General features: G+C 36.8%; 1 protein-coding gene across 1 annotated transcript in view; it reads right to left on the bottom strand.

The window, feature by feature from the left end:
- The window catches only part of LOC109819686, a 23,506-nt gene extending 1,137 nt beyond the window's left edge, over positions 1 to 22,369 (bottom strand). The window contains 23 exon segments of the mRNA XM_020385504.1: positions 691 to 834; positions 926 to 1,054; positions 1,782 to 1,995; positions 2,987 to 3,133; positions 3,220 to 3,461; positions 3,577 to 3,765; positions 3,884 to 4,060; positions 7,763 to 7,864; positions 8,512 to 8,783; positions 10,113 to 10,309; positions 10,452 to 10,637; positions 10,744 to 10,864; positions 10,985 to 11,080; positions 14,178 to 14,198; positions 14,433 to 14,527; positions 15,178 to 15,278; positions 16,245 to 16,307; positions 17,354 to 17,460; positions 18,994 to 19,222; positions 20,655 to 20,747; positions 20,829 to 20,888; positions 21,989 to 22,094; positions 22,096 to 22,369. Coding sequence (XP_020241093.1) covers positions 691 to 834; positions 926 to 1,054; positions 1,782 to 1,995; positions 2,987 to 3,133; positions 3,220 to 3,461; positions 3,577 to 3,765; positions 3,884 to 4,060; positions 7,763 to 7,864; positions 8,512 to 8,783; positions 10,113 to 10,309; positions 10,452 to 10,637; positions 10,744 to 10,864; positions 10,985 to 11,080; positions 14,178 to 14,198; positions 14,433 to 14,527; positions 15,178 to 15,278; positions 16,245 to 16,307; positions 17,354 to 17,460; positions 18,994 to 19,222; positions 20,655 to 20,747; positions 20,829 to 20,888; positions 21,989 to 22,094; positions 22,096 to 22,154 — 3,150 coding nt within the window. The 5' untranslated portion in view covers positions 22,155 to 22,369.

Raw genomic sequence — 25,300 nt, 5'->3', positions numbered from 1 at the left:
CGTCGACCTGTTCTCCTGAAATGGCCGAGCACAACATTGTTAAAATCTCCAAGATTACGCATACCTTCACATGTGCACAGCACCTACTTACAAGGTCAAGCAACCTATGTGGCAAATCAAGATAATAGCATATGAACTATAGCCATCAGTATATTTTTTATTCAATATTCCCATCACATTATGTGATGCACCCCTTTCGTGTCTAATTGTGCTCTTCTATCTCTACTAAAGCATCATTAGAATACTCAAATCACTGAAGAAATTATATTGAGCAATCATCACTCTAAATAGGGAAAAGGAATACACAGTTCAAAAAGTATGTAAAACGGTAAATGTGACCCAAATATCTCAGAGATATATCAGATTTGAAGAGTGTGTATCTAAGAAGTCCATTCTAACGGGAGCTAGTGTCTGTATATAGTAAAAAGAATAAAGGTTGGCGAACTCTTGTATTCCAACAATAAATTTTTTATTCAGATTAAATGAAATTTATCTGTATGAATAAACACATGTTATCAAGTTGATTAAAGATGTTCCTTAAATGTTGATTATTGTTAATCCTACTATCCTAGACCTAAATAACATAGAGGTTTCTGACAGTATAGGCTCATCATAAAAACACATCCATATAATATCATTTTACATCTAGGAAACAAGGAGAAGTATTGGAAGAAGTATGAATATGAATACCGATTGTTGCGAAGCCCCATAGCCTGATGGGCGTGAACTAAACAATGACGGGTAGTTCATACCACCAAAATGAGATGATATGGAAGATTCAATTGACCCAGTTGACTCAGGTGACGATGCCCCAGATGACCCCGCATCATCCTCCTGAAAAAATAACACAAAATACCATTTAACTCAGGTTTCACGACCCCGCATCATCATCGAGCAATGTTTGAAAATAAATTACTAGTTGTACCTCAGCTTCATAAGTTTCTAGCAGTGTCTTAGCCCACATATCGTCATAAGTAACTGACTGCCTAGAGGTTACATGCTCATCTTCAACATCTGGGGCGTCAGTTCCAGCACCAGCAAGGAACTCATTTACCTATCACAAAGTAGAAAGAGAATATAGTTGTCGCTGCATCATACAATATGCACCAGATAGGTCAAAGTTGACAAGAATATGCAAGGAGATATGGATCATACAGGATTTAAGTACAACGGTCCTGAAATGAGAACTTTCTAAGACAACCTATTCATGCTATCAGATAAGTTTCTTTACTCAAACTCTCTGGCTGGTTTTAGACAGTGGAGTTAAGAGTTGAGTTAGAGGCCAACTCCCCGTCACTTTTTGTCAAACACTAGTCACAGGTTAGCTCCAAGGATAGAAATTCCATTCAGAAAATTATGCATATATGATAAAAGCCCTACTTTGAAAATTTGTTTGGTAATATAATTCCAGCCGGAAGTTGGAGTAAGATGAAATATTGATGGGATATGAGCTGTATTCTCCCATCCTGAAAATGGAGAACATCAACTCCACAAGTTCACTATAACTAAACAGCCTACAGACTATTAGTATATTAGTTTCTTTTCACATTTGCATGCCTGTCAAATAGTTAGGTGGTTTTATAAGAGATAGTAATAGGAGATTCAATTCAAACCAGCACAGATTTATATAATAGAAGAGTCGAACAAAAGGTGAAAGTTCGTCAATTTTTCTAAAATCATGGTTAATTACAATAATAATAATAATAATAAAGAAGGAAAGAAGTGAATGGGACTTATATGTTAATAAAAGACTAAGAAACTAGGTTGCTTTAATATCTCACTCTATTCATTGCCGGAGCATTGCTTTCCCAAACATCGTCGTCTAAGCCTGCTGCCCATGCCATTGCTAAGTCAGGATCAATGGAACCAGGATCTTTATGCGTTTCTTTGGATTCATATATAAGGTCAGATATCCCGGTAGCGACAGCTGGATCATTTAAACCAGAAGCAGCACTGATATTGTGCCGGTTTCTATAGATGTCAAGGAGTTTGACACTGCAATCAGAATTCCCCCAAAAAAAGTGAGAGCAGAAACAGTTAGTAAAATTAATACAAGATAAATGCACATACATACATTTCTCCATACATTCATACATACATCCTCACATACATACATACATACATAACTACAGACATATGTTTTCATATTGTGTGTTTGTATGTGTGTGTGTGTGTGTGTTGTGTGTGATAACTTAAAATGTGTGAAACCTCATACACAAACACATAGGGCAATCTGAGACCCAGTGCTGCAGCTGTTGGTGTCATGGGTGGTTGGGTAAGTAGATTGAGAGAGGAGCTTCTAGAGTAATCCAGATGATAATTTCGAGATGAGAAGACAAAGAAGTGAAAAAATTCATTAACTATTCCTGTTGCAAACAATGTGAAATCGTAAGTTGGTGAAAGCCAGAGAGCAGAGGATGGACGATGGAGTTGAGAAAAAGTTGCAGCAATTCTCCCTAATCACAAGGCCCATAAGTGGAAACACATGTAGGACCTTAAGTCCAAGCCCATAAGTGGAAACACATGTAGGACCTTATGGAAACACATGTAGGACCTTAAGTCCAAGCCCATAAGTGGAAACACATGTAGGACCTTAAGTCCAAGCTCAATATATTAGAATAAGATTCAACGGTTATCAAGTGGCTAAGGTGGTATATTTAAAACTGTGAAAGAAGCTTGGATAAAAAAGTGTTATCTCCATGAACAAAAAGAAAACTCCTGTCAAACCAAGGTACAAATCAATTTTACCCAGATATATTATGATATGCTTCATGAGAGTATTTCCAGGTCTGCTGTTAATTGTTTCAAGTAAAGCATATATACAAGAAGCTCACTCTTGCAAATTGCCATGAAAATTTCATGTCAAAGCCTGGCATTCCATCAAGAATAACAAAGAGGCTTATACCTTATACTAAATCTAAACATATCAGACCTTCTCCGTGGAATGAGAAATTCATATCGAGTAGAATGACATGCAACTTCTTACCTGGTAGCCCCTAGCGGCAAATATTTTGCCCTTGGAAGAAAACAGAAAAGAGAGACTAAATCAAGAAGTCTTTCATGAGTCTCATAAAGTTTTTTCAGTTCGTCATCTGTCCACTCTTGTTTATTGTTATCATGATTCCGCATGTCTCTGTATATATCCATAAAGGAAAAAAAATTACATATCAATAGTTAGTCGAAACTCCAAATATGGGGGAAATGCATGTGCTTTCTCACCTAATCAGATCATCTTGTGCTCTGTACATATCATCAAGGACTTTCAGCATAGGACGTATTAAAGAACCTAGACCCGTACCACTAGCGCCTTGTTCTTCGCCATTACTGAACTTAATTTCTGAAAACTGAGACTGCACACCTCCTTCGGCTAAAGCATGTAAAAATTCATATATCTGTAGCCTATAAGGCTCACCAGACCTAATTGCTATAGTCATAAGGGCTTGGACGGCAACTATTCGAACCTGATTGAGTAACACTTCACATGAGGGGAAAGGAAACAAGCTACAGATACTTTGAAATAATTTAATACGAGTCTCATGGGAAAGGTACAATGAGGATAACATCAGGAGTATTTACCTCCCAGCTTCCGCTGAATGCACACCTTTGAAGCCGCGTCAATGCACCGGCAAGAGTAGGGTTCCGAGAACTAGCAGCAGCTACCATTTTATCAGCATCCAACATCATAAGTGCGGTACCAGGAGGTGTTGCAGATTCCCAAGCATATTCAGATGCAGCATAGTTAGCGTTTTCACCAAGGAACCAAACCTAAAAATTTAGGTGAACAACTTCATGCCCTTGAATTCATTAAACTTTGCGGTTCATTACTGATAACAAAGTTCAGGTTCTTTCTTGCTGAAAAATAAAAATTCAAAATCATACTTACAGCGGCCTGCACTAGTTTTTGTAATGCCAGAGCAGATTTGGGATCTGATGCAGACACTCTATCAACAGATGTCAGACCTGACATTGATCCAGGTTGTGGAGGAGGTAGATCAAGGACTATCGTGACTGCTTCTAGAGCTGTGTGTTTTCCATCTGGTCCAGCTCCAACAAGGCACGTCTAGAAGAAAGAACATGCATATTAATAAAAATATAACTTTATAGTGGTCCTTGAACTAATAAATGGCAACATTAAGCCAATGTAAATGTGAATCAAGCAAATAACTGATATTGCAGATCCTCAAACATAATATAGCTTGTGGAGAAAGAGAAAAGATGAAGTTATTATTCCATCTAACCCCTAACCTATTTGAGATTAGGAGAATGTTACAAAATATGTATGAGATAAAATCACATTTAATAACATTTCATAATATCTAACACTCCCCTCAAGCTCAAGCCTATATACTCGCCCAACTTGTTACAAATGGGAACACAATAGCTAATTGCAAGAGCTTTGCAAGAGCTTTGATAACGTTATCTTTGCCCAGAGCACAAGCCAAGTGCCAAAATAAAGTCAGACAAAGATCACAAGCATATTCCCGTTTTTACGATTAGTACAGTCAGCCAGCCAGAAGTAGGAGACCCTCAACATAGGAACAAGTCTTATAAACTCATATCAAGGCCAGAAGAAATCTTAAGCGGGTCAACCAGAACTCTTGCGGGTCAATTAGTAGAAGCCTAGACAGGTCAGTCAGAAGAAACCCTAGATAAGTCAGCTAGAAAGAAGAAATACTAGGCGAGTTAACTAGAAAAAAGCAACTCCAGAATCAACCATTGAAGTGGACTGGTATTGTTGTAGAGAATCAACATAAGATGCCGAACAATGTTATGAACAGTAACAGTTACTGCTCATGATGAACTGTACTAAATTTAGTGTCCAGTGTGAACGACATCGTTCATACTGTTAAGGGGAACACTAATGTCCGCTACTGTTTATTCAAGTGAACAGTAACTCCACTTGCTGTTCGCAACACCTAAACAAAGATGGATTTTTTTCCCTTGTGGATGATTTTTTGTGGTGAGGTTCTTTCATGGTTGCTTTTTTTTGTGTGGTTGAAGTTAAGTCAAAATTTAGAAAATAGATGATGCAATAGATCTGAAAAAGATATGAAGATGAAAAGTGAAATTGTCAATGACCAAAGATGGTGTCATAGCCGTTAAAAGGAGAAGCATGGAGGTAGCGCTTGCAGCAAAACCCCTCTGGCGGCCACAATATCTCGAAGAGGGGAGGAAATATCTAGGATCAAGAATTAGGCTCTGATATTATGTAGAGAGAGAAAAGACGAAGTTATCATTCCATTTAACCCTAACCTCTCTTAAATAGTAATTAGGAGGGTATTAAAAAATAGATAAAAGATAAAACCATATCTAATAGCATTTAATAATATCTTATAATATCTAATAATGTCTACCATTACTAATAAGATCTAATATAGCTTAAAGTAATTTTACATAAATACAGAAATTATGCAACTAAGGAAAGATTCCAAAAACCTCAAGGTCAAAAGATGTTTTTCCATATGGATCTGGTTTCATCTTCAAGGTGAACATAAGCTTGAGGACCAGAATGAGAACGTATTTCCCATAAGAGAGAAAAAGGGTTACATAGTGTCTCAGAGTTCAGAGTTCAGACCTTATAAAATCTTTAGGCCTAGTGTACTCATCCTGCGAACTCCCGAAATTTGTTTTGCAGTTGTTTTACTAATTTACCCTATAAAGGAATCATAAGTTTAAATAGACACTCAAGGCTAGGTTGATATACAACTCTTGCGGAAATTAAAGAAAATTTATTCCAATCAAATAGAACTAAGGAAACAGGACAATCAGACATACAACACAATCATTGCCATAGTAGAGAAGAATCGCCTAAGGTTATTCATTTCATCATCAACTAAAATTAGAAGGTAAAACCCAAATTTGATCATACTCCGTACTCCTTGCAAATAACAATGGGAATGAAAAAACAAGTGCATTTCCAGTTCTTAGGAACAGCCCCTTCAATGGAATTGGGTTTGCCATGGACAAATACATCAAGCAAAGGGCCAGCAAATGCCTTGAGAAGGTTATATTAATCATTGTACTAATGGTTCTTGTCAATGATAAGCAAAATGCGTGGGGTTGGTATAGTAAACAAGATAAGACAATGCTATGTCAATGTTTGTGGTAGCAACTCAAAATATAGAAACAAGGGTGCAGAATTCAAAGAAAGGGATTTGCTAGGAATAACATGATTACAAGTTACGACACACAAGGGCCATTGTTAAAGATAAAATCATGGCTTACATACTGGATCCTGTGTTAGACATCCTGGGAGAACTATCTAGCTCAATATCAATGCAGACCACTGAGCAGGCCAGATAACGAATCTCATGAACCTGAGGTCCAGATACCTAAATGGACATTCTGATTTGGAGGGTACATGGACATCGTGTCAGTTTAGAAAAGAAATAAACAAACTACGTACTGCCATGGCAATGCAATAAAGTAACAGTATATTGCCACCATGGTCCATCTATGTACAGCAGGAAATTTTGGGTATATATTTTTTTATTTTCCTCATAAGCAGCCACGCTCAGATCTCACTAAAGAAGAGGATTGCACCAAAACAAAACAAAAGATGCGGAAAGGCGAAGTTGCCACATCCTAAGTAACAGATGGAGAAATATTAATAGCACTGAAATTTAAAAAATCAGTTAATATGAAAAGGCAAAACGCTTTAGAACCTGGAGGTCCAATTCGATAAAATAAACCCATGGCTTTACCCTTTCAGCAACCATGTGGAGAGAGAAGTTGGTTGATAATGAGTGCAATACCCATATTTTATTCTTGTTTTTTTTATTAAAACATTATGATTTAGTGTTGGAAGGGGCTGGAGATGCATTGAAGAGGATTCTATCAACTATATTCCTTTGCCGACAAATTCTCATCCAACACTAATTTGGTGCTTCACGCATGAGGTGTGGATGGGATGATTGCTCCTGAAAACAGCATCGAATTAGCTCAATATAAAGCCTCAAATCAGATAAATATGCTTCATAGCTTGCAACAAGTTAAGCTACAAGTTTTCAAGAAGATTCTCCCTACTTAGCATCCGATAGATATTCCATCAAATTTTACGTGTGCTACTTGAACACTCTTAAACACAATTTTTCCGGTGTTTGCTTCGAGTAATGATATCATGCCAAGGCATTTGGCCAGGATCACCAAGCTTTTTTAATCACTCTGTCATCCTGTTTCTTCAGGTGGAAATGAAACAATTTCAATTGCCAACAATAATTCAAACTCTTTGCCTTCCTCCCTTTCGACCACCATTTACAATTTCAACATTCAAGTAACATAATCGCTTGCCATGGATAAATTGTTTCTTTGTGGTTCTGCAAAATGAAAGGCTCAGATGTGCTCAACCTCACATTCAAAACCTAGGACCAAAGAAACAACTTCACACAGAGTGTCACCGAAGACTTGCACTACCTACCCTTCAGTAAGCATATAGATATATCAGCATGATATCATCTGCTTCTATATGAGTAACTATAAACTGACACCCATTTGATAAGGAAAATGCTTAGACTGTTACGACAACGACCTTTTAATTAAGAGGAAACAGATGAATCTAGCACCTGCTTTTCTATTATCAACGAAAGGACATAAACTCTCGCTTAGTTTGGAGAGAAATGTCATGGCAAGAAGAACAGTTAAAATAATAGACATGATCGGAGAAAGTGAATCACATTTAAGATAAAGTCACAAAAGATACTACAAAATTCGAGTAAGGAAGCTTGATTAAAGAACTATTCTACTCAAAAGAAAGGGAACTCACTTTCCATAAAAGTTGCAAGACATCCGCATCAATCTTTCCAGGGACTTTGGTGGCGAAAATCCTTGCAATTTCAAGTAGTGTGACTGCCATTGCTGGAGTCGCCTGGGTGGCAAAAAATAAATTACAAGGAAAAGAGGAATAAGTCCCAAGCAACCATTAATGTGCCAGAAAATTGCAGACTTGTCTCATGTAGCCAGACAGAAAATATGTATATACTACTCTCTATGTTCCTTGTCTAACTGAAACAAGGTATAAAAAATTAAAAGTACAATCCCTAGTAAAGCAGCATCATTTACAAGTAAAACCCAAACAATCTTAAGAACTCTCCTACAGAAAGCTTGAAGCTCTCTAATAGATCTCAGACGCTTAATCCTATCTGCATGCACATACCACTTTTCTTGTTGATTTTATTGATCTTTTAAAAAACCAACAAATTGCATGGGAAATAGAACAAGAAAAACAGTATCTGCATTTCATTTTTTTTTATTAATAGTTTACTTCAATCGTTTTAGTGATATTTGTTCAATCGCTTGACCAATCGATTGAAAAGCTGGAATAAAATAACAAGACTGCCCAAAGATATGTGATTGAGGGCAACGACTTGATAAACAATTTTTTATTTAGTAAATTTACAAAAAATTCTGCTCACTTGAAATGTTAAAGGTAACTTAAACAACAATACACTTAAATAACAATACTTCTTAGTTATCTCATATGTATGCATAAAGGAAGATTCATAAAAGAAATACCTTGAACCGAGCATGCAAAGTAAGTAAGATATCGTTCAACAATGCTGATGGCCAAGCTGGATCAGACAGCTCAGATGCAATGATAGCTCCCAATTCTTCAAATGATTCATGTGGATTTTGCATCCAGATCAAAGCTTTTATTACCATTCCTCGAACATAAACACATTCACATGCCACAGTTGTTCTCACAACTTCCATTAGTGACGCTAATAAACTAGCAATTGTATCCTTACCACCTGTCCCATTTGACAGTGGCAATGCCTTTCGTGAGACTGCAGAAAAAATAGAGGGAAAAATTGGAGAATAAAAGTCATCAGCAAGTCAAGGATATACACATTGTTACTTGTGCCATTGTGGTTGAGGGACAGTTAGCATTCACAATAAGGGAAGACAACACAAAGACTACAAGAATTAGGCTCATGAAATTAAATTCATCCAAAGTGGACAACTTTTCATGTTGCAACGAAAAGCTAGGCTTCTACTAATGTTCATTAGTAATCATCTCATATTGACATCACAGATCACAAAAACTGGGTACAAGGGTTGAGGCTTTTTATTTGGGTCATAAACTGTATTTAACATAATGACAAAAATTATGATAAAATTTTGGAAACCTCTAAAAGAAATCAAACTTTGGTATTCAATCAGTAACCAAATGCTTCATTCTTTGTTCATGACATAACATATGGGATTGAGCAGAACACACCTAAGTTGTCAGAAATGTGTTTTATTAGTTAAAGGATTCTTGTGCTTTGTATTGTGCCATGCGTGTCTGCGTACTGGTTATGAGAGATGCCACCTCATGTACCAACATGAGCTACCAGCAAATGGAAGAGGTCAGGTCCACACCTTTCAATATGACTAGCCTGATGGGCATCACCACTACATCTCTTGGTAAGTTGGTAGCTTATTTAGCAAAATGACCTCCCACCTCATATCCATTTCCACACACACATGCAATCGCGCAGACATAAGGTTCCAGTAACAATCATCATCATCATCTAGGTCTCTGTGACTCTGTCCATCACGACAAGTCCTCCATCAAGCAAATTGACAGGCTCTTGGGAGCATTGAAGAAAATTCAACAATTCGCAACCTCTTGCTTTCTAGCAAAGTTATGGACAAATCAAGGGCTTGCCTAAATCTGAAAAAAACCAGTTAAGCCTAGCGAAGATCATAAATTCTAACACATATAATCAAGTATGAAGTACCAATCGTAAAAATAATGAGTATAATTTACTGCTAAATAATTAACAAGATTCCATTCTCTAATATATAGTAATAAAGCCGCACAAGTCATACATTTTAATTGCATAGCTAGCATTCCAAGTACAAACTAAAAGATAAACATTTGATATGGCTTTTACTGAAGTCTGTGAGGTAGTATAATTCCAGATAGATCTTGTAGGAAGCGTTTATTATCTAAATAAATCCATTCAACTGCCAGCTGCATGTCTTATACCAAGAGATAATTCATTTTATTCAAGGGAATCCAAGTCCATGCTAAAACACATAGAACAAGCAGCAAATACAATCCCCAGTTGAATTCCTAACCACCTTTGTTGCTTTAAAACTGCATGACATAAGTTTTATTGGCATACCTTCAGAATGTGAACTTTCATTGAGATCTGAATCAATTGAATCAGCATTTTCTGAATACATGTGAAGCTGAGTTCCTTCATCAATGTCGTAGACGCCTAATGAATATGCTGCTGCCCTACTTTTTCCCATTTCTTGAACAACTCTTGCTGCCGCATGCAGCACGGGACGAGAGAAACTACGAAACGAACTCTCCAATCTGAAAGCAAACAAAAAAACAGAGTAACTAATAACAAAAGAAGACTAACAGGTCTCCCCATCACAGGTCTCTAATTTTGCAAGAGATACAATTTAAGAAGACAAAGAAGAAAGTGACAAAGCAATACTAGAAAACATTAAACCTTCTCATCACGAGTTTGATAAGAGGTTGTGGGCGCCTTGATTTCGAGGACTTCTCGTTGCTTGGTTTAGGTGGAAGGGTGTCTTTAGGTTGAGCTTTACTATCCTTTGAAGACACAGACGGTGCCTCAGGCAACTTGAGAATTTCTCGGGTTAATTGGATCCATCCAGCAGCTCGCTCTTCAGTCCTACAAATAAAAATAAAAAAAATCAGAGTAAACAAGAAGTTCATCATCCATCAAAGAATAAATCATGAAATAATAAAAATATGATAACCATTTATTAAGCTGTTACCTTTCTGTAGTATCTGATTTCCCCAGTACACACATTATCGCCTCAAAACAAACTCGATCACTAGGATCCAGAAGAAGTTGATAGAGGATAGAAGTAAACTGAGACTTAATATCAGGCCTCTCTGAAAACAAAGGAAAAAGAAAAAGAAAATTGGATAAACCATGTGCAGATAACCCCAGGACAGAAATTTTCTGTTTCCCAAAGAAGATGCTAAATTGAAAGTGATATCTTTTGCACATACCTTCCAGTGAACGTGCTCTAGATAACGTATGACACAATCTAGCAAGAGATACCCTAGCAAGAACGTCATGCAAATGGAGGACATCTGATAATGCACCTGTTTCATGTAAAACTTGCCTTAGCACAAACATGAAATGAACGAGACAAACCTGGTAACAAAGTTCAGAGAGATTAATCTTGGAGATTAGTTTCAAGAAAAGGAACCTTATCATAATAGTAGAAGTAGAACGGAGATTATTGGCAACGACAAAAACTTTAGGCATGACAGTCTTATCATCCAATTTATGAGATTCTTCTATATAGAGCATTGAAGATTTTTTGCAATGACCACAAATAAATATTGTTGATATCAGTGCCTTAATGTCTTGAGATATGAGAAGCCTAAGATCTTATGAAGATAAAGCAATCCCTAAGTTGTAATGGAGACAAATGACACACATGCGAGATAACAAAATGGGATATAACCCAAGTCACAGTACTAAGCGTCCTGCCCTGAGTACTGGAGAAGGAACAAGATGCTAGGCTACTGGATATTTTGACAATTCTACATAAGCCATGTGGTTGTTAAAGAGCCCTTAATGTCCTAAAACGTGAGAAGCACAAACTGTATTACCACAGTAGAGTTCACAAAATCAGTAATAAGACGCTCTGAGGTCTACCCAAAATCGCACCTACTGTACGATAGCTAAATGCAGACAGTTCAGCTTCTCATAGAAGAGGCTGCAAAATATAAAAAAAAAATAGCAAATGAAATGGTTAAATTTCCTTCATAAAAAATCAAGGCAAGGCTAGCTGTGTACAGGCCCCTTGGAAAAGTTTATATGGATGAAGATGATGACTTCCTAGCTGCTTGAAACTGTAAACCACAACAAGGAGGGTCAAAATGCAAGGATCCCCTCAGACCGGTTGATAGTGATCAAAGAAATGGCAGCTTGAGAGGAAATCAAAGCTGAATCTCTCATCTAACCCATTGATACGAGTCGCCGTGCGAGCACCTTTGATCGCGGAATTATCAAAGATGGGTTGAGAAGAGGATGACTGAAACACAAGAATAATTCAGTATGTGGCGAAGGAAAATACCCTCTCTAGATTATGATATGAAAAGATTACAATCCCTCTCTTACAATCTCACTAGAATCGAGAACAAACTCTCAATTCTCTCTAAATCCTAATCTCTCTTGATTAGAATCTCTCTTTGATTATATTTGATTTTTTTCTAGATCAAAACTGATCTCTCTTAGACCTAATATCCTTAGATCTACATCTCTAACAATCTCCTCTGTTTAGAAACCCTAAACAATCTCTTATATAGGTGTAACAACATGGATGGCAAAGTGGTAAATAACCAAGCCCAAACCCCACAAGAATTCGTGCAAACAGAAACCCAAACGAACCAGGAAACCGTCGATGAGTCGACTCATAAACATGCTTGAGTCGACTCATGACACATGGGTCGACTCATACAGTGATGAGTCGACTCATACAGTGATGAGTCGACTGGTCAGAAACTTTTAACAAAACAGCTGAGTTTTATGAGTCGACTTATGGCAGACATGAGTCGACTCAACCTGATGAGTCGACTCATGTACATGTATGAGTCGACTCGCGGGCTGAAAACTGGATACTTCGATTCTTCGATTCGTCGTCTCGTTCCACGCTTCAACCTGCGTTCCACTGTGTTGTTTTATACCTTTATTCTCATGCTATTATGAGAATCATCTATCCTCAAGTTCCCATGAGGATCGCTAAGTTCCGAAGAGAAGATACACCCGTATCACCCATCTGGTTGCATCACAGGGGATATAACGGAACCTTGAATGGTTATGTAGATAAAAACTCAAGTCTGAAAGAGAGTTAAAGTTTTCCTAAGATACGCTTAGCCTACAGTTACAATGGGAACAACAAGTCAGTGGTTGAACAAAGTAGACTGATTATGTTGAAAATGGGCTCACTAAAGTCACAACTAATTGTAGGTCACTGTATTTAAGAAAACCTTACAGTCAGAGCAAATTCGTAATTTCAGCATTCCACAAAAAGTAACTCGAAGGAAAAAGATCAAAGAGACCTATTAGAAATGATGACATAAAATAGAGCTAAAGACCTCGACTATTGAAGGAGAAGCAAGATGCGAAAATCAAGGCACTGCTCACTGAAGTTGAGTTCACAAGAATCACAACAATTTAAAATTGGAGACACTGATTTCCACCCAACACTGGACCTATTGTACTCTAGAGAAATCAAGTGAGATCAGCCTCTCATGGCAGAGGCAGCAAGAATATAGACAGAATGGCAGATAAAGGGGTTAAATTCCCAAGATGTAAAATCAGGGCATGGCAAGCAACTTATTGGGTCCATATGAAAAAGGCTGTACAAGTGAGGATGATCACTTCCTAACTGCTTGAAAATTATGAACAACAATGAGAGTCAAAATGCAAGGATCCCCTCGACCAATTAACAGATCACAGAGAAGGCAGCTTTAGAGGAACTCAAAGCTGAATCTCTCATCAACCAAGGTTACATCAATGGGGATAGATCTGAACCTTGAGTGGTCATGCAGGTAAAATGAGGTCTAGTTAGTCCAAAGGTATAATGGGAAGAACGAGTCGATGGTTGAACAAAACACTGATTACTGTAGTCGTGACTTTGGTAAGCCCATCTGCCGCAATTAACTTACTAATTAGTATTGTTGAGATAAATGAAGAGCATATGCACATGGGAGGACATGATTTCTTAGTATCCAGTTAATTTTCCATTCGGAAACTAACAATTATCTAGATGATGATACAAGTTGTTAGGAAGCAAATGGATACTATCTTGGCTTTTCTTTGGCGAGATGACTGTGGCAAGTGTTATACGTACCAAAAATATATTAATCTAGCACATGGTTCACTCTCTAAGAATGTGTGACGTGTCAAGGTAGCACATGATTGCTTATGCTTATTTGTCTGCATTTGGAAATGTACCTCCTCTCTTGTCTATTTAAACCACTGAATGAAAAAAGAAAGCTTAATAAAACAATCTCAAATGTGTACAAACAAAACACGAGCCACGGCTATGACAACAAAATCTATTCACAAGATGATATCACACTACTCTTAATTGTATTATACTTTACTGATATGTTTTGGGTTCTGTTTCTATGGAAACAAAAGCTTGAAAATGATACAGATTAAAAGCCAAGAATAGCCACATACCTCCAGGCTGGGCATGCTTGCCTGAAAAGGAAAATAAGAGAAAATGGTATCAGTAAGAAAACAATAAAGAACAGGTGCAGATGCATGTGATCAATGTTTGAAGGCCACACTTACAAAATGAGCTAATATACAGAACAAGCTTTTCAAATGAAAATAGAGTAAATGTTCACAATTCAAAATGATATCCTTTTGCCAATGCAGACAGACGCCAAACAATCTATAACTAAAACAGTCAAAATAAACATTATTGCTGACCCAAAGCCATAGCAACAGAATAGGGATCTCTCATAGATAAGTCAGATATGATGGCCAATGAATGCCTCACTGCAACTGGATCAGCGAATGATATCCTGCAGCCACATCAATATCAAGATATTAAAAATTAGTGAAGAGATCTCTAAATTTCCATACGGTAACTGAAAAGAAAGTATAACAGATCTACTACTGCTTAATTTTGAGATAAGCAATCAAAGAAAAGTGTTTCTATCTCTTGGAAATTATGAATATGAAGGTAAAGTATACGACTTATACGACAGATAAAAAGAAAGAGTGATTTGAATGACAACAAGCATAGGTTGTCTCAAGTCAAACAAATAACATGGTTCTGTAGCTGCTACACCAATAGTTTCATGGTATACACAAAGCACACAAAATAAGACCCATGCAAAATAAAACAACACATACATATATGAGGAATCAGTAATGAATCTAAGAGGCAGCAAAACTATGAATACTATCTTATAGAACTTATGGTCCACCAAAATTTAACTGCACATCAGCATGGACCTTAAAAAAAACAAAACAATAAGTCATAGATTGGTATACCTCTAGGAGGGTCCTTAAATACCATTCTCTTCTCTTAGCTAATCGAAACTATAAAGTTATACAAAACGGGGGACTTCCTAGTAGTGAGAAGTATATCAACTACTCTGCATTACAAGCTTCAAACAACCTCCTAAGAAGGGGGCAACAGAGGATTAAATGAACATCATGGACTTACCCCTGAATAGCCCGATGAAGAAATGCAGGATTTCCAGGATCTATAGGAAGTCTTCTTAGAGCACTTAGAGCAGCGTACTGCAAATTATTCCGAATCACTGCCTGCAGGTGTTAGAAACTAGATGTCACTAGAAGCAGCATTGCCAATGAAACCTGAAGTACAACAAATATAAGTCTAAATTGCCATCAAATAACAAGTTTTTCCTGAGCAATTAGAATAGACAACCCAAATTTGCACAAACGAGTATAACATACTCATTACTCAACAATATTTGATCTAATATAGAATAAAAATAGGGCGGTGAACACCCATAAGTAAGTTCCACATGCACAGAAAACAAATCAATAAGTTACTGTTTGCAAAACAGATTATTTCATAACAAGATACTACCCACTAGATCAGTACCCAAATAAAATATTGTTCACTAATTGTTAACGAAAGAAATCATAAGAGAAGAGAATGTGGGGAATATATGATCTTTCAAGCTCAGAAAATAACAGCAAACAGCAAATAAAAAAATAAATTGGGTGTCTGAAATATCTAATACAAAAGCGTATTCACTAGTTCCAAAGTGCACAGGAGTAGATTTGTGTATTTATTATAGACTCTTCTTGCACATACATGTGAGGTCATTTCAGACTCAAAACACTTCCTTTAATATCATGTAACTCTTGTTTCTTTAGTGCAACAGGATTAAGCAATTGCTAAGGTTTTGTTATTTGAATCAACAAAAATAGACTAATGAATTGATTGAAAAAGGATCTTTTTTGGGAAGTGAGATTGAGATAGAATCATCTTCAAGAATTTCCTTCCAAAATTTTTGTAGTGGAAATAGTGCTCCTTAAGTAGTTCCCTTGAAGTAATAAAGAGACTAACAAAAAGAAAACAAATACAGCTTGATGCGAGAACACACCATGCAACTTAAAAGCACAAAGCAGTACTGAATTATATAATGGTATTTTGAAGAAAAAATTGATCAAAGTAAACCAACAGGACATAATAAGCAAGCCTTGCACGGGAAAACGGTTTGCAACTCAGTTTAATCCATGTAAAAAAAACTCTGGTACCTCTTTATCACCACCTGGTTTGCCAAAAATGCCCTTCTTGCGCTTATCTTTGAAGTCTGCAACCTGAAAGATCAATAAGAATTAAAATGATGCAAAAGAAAGAATTGGGACAAGAACAAGAAAATTACTTCAGGAAAGAGGGCGCAAGTTGAGGTTAAAAGTAAATGTTTGACATATTAAATCCTGTTCATATGCACATAATTTAGCATAAGTTTTATAATGGTTAGAGATATTTGATAATAGATATTATTTGTATGGAGTTCAGTTATTTCGCCACAAATCTGATTTAAGATCCAATCTGCTTATAATTTTTATTATAATCCATTCATGTGTTTTTCAACATATCATATGTTTATTTTCCCAAAAAACTAGAATGAAGAACTATAGTTTATTGTAGTATTCTAAGTATCCAGTTTGATATATGCAGTGTCTGTCATTGCTCAGAATGTTATTGAAGAAAATACCGTTAGCAGTCAGCATTGCAGTTTTTAAGTTATGGTTTAGCCTCACAATTGAGACAGTAGACCAAACGGATGTTTGTCATATAAACTTTGGCATATTTTGATACTTGGAATAAAAAGAATAGGTGGATAGCCTGACAGACTTAAACTAGCCGAATAGGGACATCACATCATCCATCAGATTATGATGGGTTGTTGACTTGTTTCTTTAAAATAACAGAATATGTAGCATTGAAGAAGATAGCAAAACTGCTCTAGACATCAGTCTATATTTTTGGCACAGCGATTTATATTTCAAAGTTCAGAGTCAAATATAGATCTAGCAGCATCTAGGCTCTTTACAATCGTAGGTGGATGAGGATATTGCCCGAATTCAGACATGAGCAGATTCAAATGCCGTTTAATCTAAAATATGTAGCACACAGAAATAGCTAAGGATAGCATCATATTGTCAGAATCGGATTTGGATTTAAGGCAATCAATCCAAGGCGCATAGCTGAAAGAAAGTGAACGTACTAAAAAAATGCTCTTAGCAGGTAAAAAGAGTCTAAGAAAAGGTCATTTTCTTAAGCCCATTTAGACCAGTGAAATTATTGAGCTAGACATACTGCATGTATAAAGGAAAATTTACTATACCCCATTACCAACCTTTTCCAGAATGCCAAAGACAATTTCATACAACTTGGCCAAAACTTCAGAACTGCTTGTGGAAGCAGCTGTGAGAGCCTTGAGAGCTGCAAGCCTCCGAGCATGAACTTCAAAGAAGTAAATAAATAAAGTTAATGAAAAGCCAAAAACAAAGCAAAAACAATATTACACTGTCATCATATTAATTTCACTAGTAGCAATCTTAGCAGCACGTGGGAGTCAAGGAGTTTTAGCATCAAAACCATGCTGGGATATGCTCCTAGGGCAATCTTCCTTGCCGATTAAGATCTCGGTATTTTTCTGGAAACATCTATTTGATGTTGTCCCTTTGGATGACAACATTAAGAGGTTAGATTCTATTGCTAGCAAATGTCGTTGTACTTCTGCAAATATCGAAGACGTAATTATAGGCACTAGTTGTGTCGAAGTTTTTTGCATCTTTTTAGAACATTCAAATTGGTTTTCAGCTCTCACCTCCATATTGGACCCTTTAAGATCATAGCAACCATATCTACATGTTCAACCATCAGAAATTTGCAGAATTTGAGCCCTGACTGCATCTTATAGGAAATTTGAAAAATGGAATGTTGCACGAGATGAGCACCAGAAAAATGTCTCAAAATGGACTTATCTGACTGTTTTTCTCCTTTGAGTAAAAGTATGCATCTTTAAAAGTACAATATATCAAAGAATGATAAAGCAAATATACATAAATTCAACATCAGTACTAGTACCAAGAGATGACATGTTATTGCCTGTACTACTTGGAAGTTACTGTTTGCTGGATCTATAAGCTAAATAGTAAATACTAATGGAGCTGTGAGAGAAGTCGGGAATGAGCTCTTCTATGATCTTATAAAAGTGGCATCAGATTTGCATCTGCATACTACTATGGCTGGATCAGGTATTAACTGCTAAAGCTAAAGCAACAATAGATGGTCCTATTCAATACTCAGAAAATTTATTGTGCACCCCGACTCTAAGCTCCTTGCCAATTTCATAAACAGTATCATACAAATTTCACAGGTATATGACTTATTAAGGATATTAGAAGGCTTTTCAAGGATTGCCAAGCTGAAATGCAGTATGCTTTGAGATAAAAATATGGTGGTTAATTTCTTGGTTGATGAAACTGTTATCATAAGATGCTCTTTTACATCTCATCTAGCCTTATCGCGAAGAACGTACGCAGACTATTTGCTCTTTATAAATCTCTTCTTCATAGATTCTGAGAACATGTAATTAAGTTGTTAACTTTGATATCCTTGAGCATTCCAGATAAAAGTATCAAATGTGTAAAAACTGCATAGACATATAACAAGCTGGTAGACAAGCACCAATTTTTGTAAACCATCTACAGGACATATGCAGGTAATACTTGGTTCATTTATTTAGTTGTGAAAATGGCTATATCAATCAAACATAATATAAGGGTGCAAGTGATGTGCCGAATTACAAGACTCTGTAAATTTTTAAGACTACTATTTACGCCGTTTTACTTGAAGCCGGACGCCTTTCTTCATCCTTCCCAGAGTCAAAATGAAGAGTATGAATTTAAAATTTTCGTGGATGGAGAACAGGTGATAGTAATACAGTAACAAGAATGAATAGATCAACGCAATGAAGCAAGAAACATGTACATTCAGCATCCGTATTAGAGGCCTCTGAAGTGAGCTGGCCTACGATTCGAGGTACCACGTCAGCTCTAGTGACACCTCCAACAGCATCAATATCAGCCAGTGCATCCCAGTTTGGTGTGGGAATTCCACCGCTTGGAGTTAAGCCCTCAACTCCAGTATCTGAAAGTATTCTGGCCAAATAGTAGTAAACATAACGGAGAACATTCCTATCCTCACATTGCTGATTGAGCTGCAAAAGCACAGACCAAAACAATAACCAAACTTTCTATATACAGTAAATAGTAGATTTAGATGAGAGAAAACTAGTATAGTATCCATAGATTAGAAAACTACAAAGCCCTTCTGTTAAGATAGGATGACATAGGTCGAGGTTTGTTAAAACTGAATGCAAAGTCCACTTTTTAATGATTGATATGGTAAAAAAAGATTTTCTTTATTTTATGTTTAGAAATATATGTGATCAATGGGCCAGAGTCAGAGAAAACTACAAATCCCTTTTATTTAGATAGGATGACATAAGGCATGCTTGTTTAGAACTAAATGCAAAGTCTTCCTTTCCATGATTAATATAATGACATAAAATTATTTCTTAAATTTTTTAAATTAAGTAAAAATCAATGACATAACTCAGGTTAGCTAAGCATAAATTTGTAACAAAAAATAAGTACAATGCGAGAAGTAGCCACCTAGCCTAGATTAATGGAGAATGTTAGATTCGATTGTGGAAGGTCTTTGTTGAGAGTGAGGGAGGAAGGGAGCGAGAGATTTACAAGGTTTAAAGTACAAGGTTTAAAGCAAAATCATAGCTCTTTTAATGTGCATCTTTTAATTCGGTCAAAGTTTTTTTTATCTCTTCTTTCTTCCACCATACTGCATTAGCTCATGTCTCCTCTTAATATTCATCTCATTGTTTCCTCTTAACCAGATGACACATGGTTTTCCTAGTTAGTGATATAGAAGCTGTTTGAGAGCGTCTTATATGGCACAATAGTTTACAAGTCCGTTTTAAATCAATTTGTGATCTTTATCTTGAAAATCTACATCCGTTCCCTTTGATTCTACTAAAAACTAGATTTCATGGTTTACGTTTCATCCCAAATTGTTCAAGAATTTAGCACAGCATGCCAACCATATATCTTTGCAGCACTGCATACCTAAATGGTTGTTCATTAGTAGAAAACCGCACAAATACAGAAGGTCCTTATTTTTTATATTCAAAAGAGTTTCAAGTAGTCTACTGGTGAATTTTCAGCTTTGATTCTGCATCATAAGTCTCCGCTTCTATCATAAACCAGATGATTGGGATTTATATTTAGTCCCGAGTGACAAAATATCCCAAAGAGAGCATGTTGACTATACATCTTTGGGGCATTGCTTACCACCTACATCTCTAGATCGAGGTCAAAATGGTTGTGTGATCAATAATAAGCGAGAAAAAACATAGATCTATGATCACATGACTTGTCAGGTACAACATTAGACACTGTTAGGCAAAATTGATTCTGCTACATGAACTCAAGTGACTAGCAAGGTATTGCTTGCAACATTTCATGTTGCACAAATGCAATTATGGGTTATTTGACATGAATGAAGCTCCATATCTAAGCGCATAAAAAGAACAGTACAAAAACAAATACAGTGGGAGAACAGGCAAAAAGTACCATGAGAAGAGATGGTGCCAAAGAAGGATCCACCGAGTTGTATACAGCAAGTTTCGGAAACACGTGGTTCACTAACTGCTTCTGAGAGCTTTTCTGAATACAAGCAAACAGCAATGAGAATAGTAAATCCACGCGACAACTGATATGCAATGTTTGTGTAAAGATAATAAAAACCTGATCTGATGTAGCAGCAAGTTCATGAATGCTTCGTGCCAATTGGGAATACGATACTGGCTGATAAAAGGGACAATTATTACACAGTTAGGACAAGAAAAGACGTAAATATACATTAAACTAGATAATAATCAGATATCATTCTTGAGGATAATAAACAAATATCAGCCATGGTCTAATTATGAACATACAGCAAATGAGAACACTCACATTAATATCCATTTAATGGTAAGTTAGTAACAATTAGTTACGAAACAGTTTGAAGCAATGCTCTAAAGTCTGCCTCAAATTCTTTTAAAGTGCAGCAGTTGTTTCTCACTGCATACCTATGTGATAATACCTATCTTGTGAAGCTTATGATATTTCGCACAAAACCGACACTTTCTTATGGTTAGCATTCTGCACTTGGCATATGTTTAGTGCAACATTTTTCCTAATAAACCTTGCTAAATCCCAAATAATTGCTTCTCTCCTATTGTACCAGCTAGTAATTTCACCTCCTAGAATAAATTGAAACAATCATCTCAACCTCTATTGTTGTCTCTTAGCTCTAGTCATTTCATCTATTCGTGACATCGGCAAAAGTAACATCCAACCCAATTTACAAACAATAACAATCCCTCTCTCACAATCCCTCTCTCGCCTTTCTTATAAGATTTTCGCCTCTTCTAATTTTCTTCAAGGATCTTGCCACACCCCTTTCTCATTTTCAACTTCTCTTATCAGCACTTTCTGTCACCAACTCTGAGATAACCTGTGCACACTGGCAACAGCAAGCACTAAATATGGTAACTAATTTACAAATTACTCCCTTCATCGCCTAAAGTTAACAAATATCTATATCGAATTTTGCTCCAGGTTTCATTCATTTATTATTTTATTCTTAATATGTTTTTATTTTTAAATTTTTACAAAATTAAAATTATTATACTAATGCTCAGATATTCTATTAACTTAAAAGGGTGCACAAATTTAGAAGACACCAAGCTTACTCTTCCTTTTACAAAAAAGTTTGATGGCATTAATCTGATATGTGCTCAGATTGTAACCCCGGCCATTTTAAAACAGTAATTTCACAGAATGCAACTCAAACAGACAGAACCCGAGGCACAAAAGTCGATCAAAAGAGCAAGGATCGCAACTAAGGACCAAACCCTAACCTTCTTCTTCCTCTGTCTCTGCGCGGTCCTGACTGGATTCAAAGCCTTAGCTGCGAGAATGGTGTCGTTCTGGAACTGCATCAAAGTCGACCTATTCGACTTCCGAAACGGGGGCGGGATCTGAGGTGATGAGATCCATGAGCGTCGTCCCGGCGGAGTCCGCCATGGCTGAGCTCGAGCAGGAGCTAGAATTTTTTGGGCTCCGATGACCAGATTGGACTGGGCCGAGACTGGAAGTCGGAGATCTAAGCGTGGTGCTTTATTTTCGGAGCCGATTTCGGACGGAGATCTAGGTGCTGGGTTCGGTTCGGTTTGGTCGTTGTTGCGAATTTGACCGGTTTCGGATCGGCCCGTCGGTTATCCCGTTCGATTCTTACTGGAATTTTTGCATAAACACCCGAGAAGTGATCGTTTTATGATCTTGGTAGCGGACTTGATTACCTCGTAGTTTCACCCATTCTGGACTAAAACACCCTCGATTATTTTCACAGCATTTTTATACTCCAAGTTCTTTAAAGTTAGCGCTTGATGTCCTCTGATATCCAGATGTGAAAATTTTTACATATATATTATCGTGTAACATTTATAATCATTAGCAATGTTAGTATGATATGTGGATATTAGAGTGGTCCATTGTATTTTTGCAAAGTTTTAGGGTCTTCTTGCAATTTTTAAATTGGTTGGAGGCCTTTTTAGAATTATAAAATTTTCACATAGTTGTTTATAATTTTTGTATCTTAATGGATCAGTTTGTAGTTCTTAGAGTTTTCACGGGATATCTATATTTTTTAAATTTTAAAGGGTGGCTTGTAATTTTTAAATATTTAGGGGGTTCTTTTTAATTTAAAAAATTGGTAGGGTTTGCTTGTAGTCTTTAGATTTTTTCGGTGGGTTGTTTGTAGTTTCTTATTTTCGAGAGGGCAATTTGTAATATTTATATTTTTTAGGCCTTGTTTGTAATTTTATAGGTTAGCAAATAGGAATGATTTGGCACGTATATGTTAGTTTTGAAGGATATTGTTTGTTAATAGGCATTGCCTTTAGGGGTGGGCAAAAACCGAAAAAAACCGGTTCAACCGAAAAAACCGCCAGAAAAAGCGGGCCGGTTAACCGACGGTTAACCGAACCGGATTAAATGGATGAGAAGAATGTTCTAAACCGCCCGGACCGGATTAAATCGGTTTGGATCCGGTTTGAACCCCTGAACCATCCGAAAAAACCGACCTGAATTCTCTAATATAAATAGTTAAAAATAGGTGATATCCTGTTGCATGTGTTTGTTTCTCCTTCATCACTTACATTCTTTCTATAGAAATGCTGGAGAGTTTCTCCTTGTTTGCTCATGCATAAACTGCATGGTCAGTGAAGCATTTTTTGCCTCCTACTTACTGGTCTTCAAGGTTTTATGAGAAGATTTTCTTAGACATACTGCCTAGTAGATTTATACTATTATGATAGCTTATCAATTTTCTCAGTTTCTCATTGTAACGACTCCATAGGATGATGGACAAAGAAATGCATTAAGTACAGCAGTGTATACCTACCAGTTTGTCATTGTTCACTATCCTTTTAGCTCCTTGTTCCCTCTTCCTCCATTTCCTTCTAATGACTGCTGATAAAATTTTCATGTCAGATGTTGATTCCTTAAAATTATTGTGTACAGAATCCTCATCTTTCTATATGTGGTCCACAATTCACTGTTGGTTGTAGCCAAACCTGCAATTTGCGCCTAAAGGATCCACTTGTCAGCTCAATTATCTGAAAGAAGTGAGGGTCCTCCAAATCTTAGGTTAATTCGGTCCAAAACCGAAACCGATCCGGTCCGAACCGAATTTCGGTTGGGCCGAATATTCAGATGAATGGGAAAAAATCTGGATCTGGATGAGAGTTTTGAGAATCCGAAAAATTCGGATTGGATGCGGATTGGGCTTAAAACCGATCCGATCCGAATATGCCCAGCCCTAATTGCCTTTATGGGATTAAGTGCAAAAAAAATGGTGCCTTTTTAAAATTCTAAAACTTATCAGGGGTCTAAAAAAATTTTGCGCGCCTAGTTTGCAACAATTAAACCTATTGGAGATCTAGTGAAATTTGTCTTTAAAACTTGAGGAGCATGTGACAATTTTTAAAAATATAATTGTGATCATAAATCCTTCTTTATGTATAAAAGAGAAAAGAATTAAAAATGTAATTATTAGATTTTTTAAATTACAAATTACCAAAATTTTAACTATAATTAGAACTTTCTAATTCTCAATAGATTTAATTTGTTCAGAATTTTAATTATGGAAAATAAACCCAATCATATAAGAACTCTAATTTAATATTAACATAATACATAACATGTGATATTGTTTTGTGCGCATAGGTGTTGTTGATGGTTTAAATCACACAGTTAAAAAAGGAGGTATGTAAGGATTGGGTTTATATGGGGGCCGCTCACTTTTCTAAATATATGATTTGGAGTTAGGATGTTCATCTCTGCGCGCATAACAACTCGTAAAAGGACGGGGACTGGTTCCCCCATTGTTCCTCCGATGACTAGGTCAACTAGGGGCTTGAGTGGGAATATGAGAAAAATACAGTGGAATAGAGAAAGATGCTAAGAAATTATTTACCCTTGTATTTAGAATAATTTTCCTTTTTATAGTCAAAGCAAGAGGGGTAGTCTAATTTTTTTGCCTAGCCTGAGCTAGCGGCTGAGTCGGTATCTACTTTATAGGTGTCGATTTGCGGATCGGCTGTGTGATGGGCGTTGTCATTTCGCCATTAATTAGATGCGATGGTCGGCGCACGAAGCCGGGGTGGTTCGATGTGTCATAAATAGTGTAGGGGATGGAGAAATGATGACACCTGCCAAGCATTTAATGTGACGCCGATGCGCTGCCAGCGAGGGAGGTTCGAGGTTGAAATCGTCCTTTGGCTTGTAGCGATGGGTGCCAAAAAGTAACATATTTCGAGTCGACCCTGTGAGGTGTCGAATAACTGGTCGAGTGGGCTAGTAGCGAGTCGTCTTCGACAAGAGGACCGATAAGTACCGCCCTTCGAGTCGACCTAAGGAAATGCTGACCAGGCGAGTCGACTAAGTCGAGATTCTTAGTAGTCCTGACCGTCAATTCGATTTGAGCGGTGTGTGTAGAGGGACACCTGTCTGTTGCTGATAAAGGGCTATACTTTGGCGACTAAAAACACCACAACAAGGTGCCATTGTTTTGTGTCTTTAGGAGTACGACCAATCTCTCATTATATACACAAAGGAGGGATCCTTGGTCTGCTTTTACACATATCCTAAAATTAGAATTTTGAGATACC

This window comes from Asparagus officinalis, chromosome 8 (genome assembly GCF_001876935.1).
Source record: "Asparagus officinalis chromosome 8, Aspof.V1, whole genome shotgun sequence".
In the NCBI taxonomy this organism is placed as follows: domain Eukaryota; kingdom Viridiplantae; phylum Streptophyta; class Magnoliopsida; order Asparagales; family Asparagaceae; genus Asparagus; species Asparagus officinalis.
The sequence above is the reverse complement of the archived record's forward strand: the minus strand, read 5'-3'. Positions and strand labels throughout refer to the sequence as shown.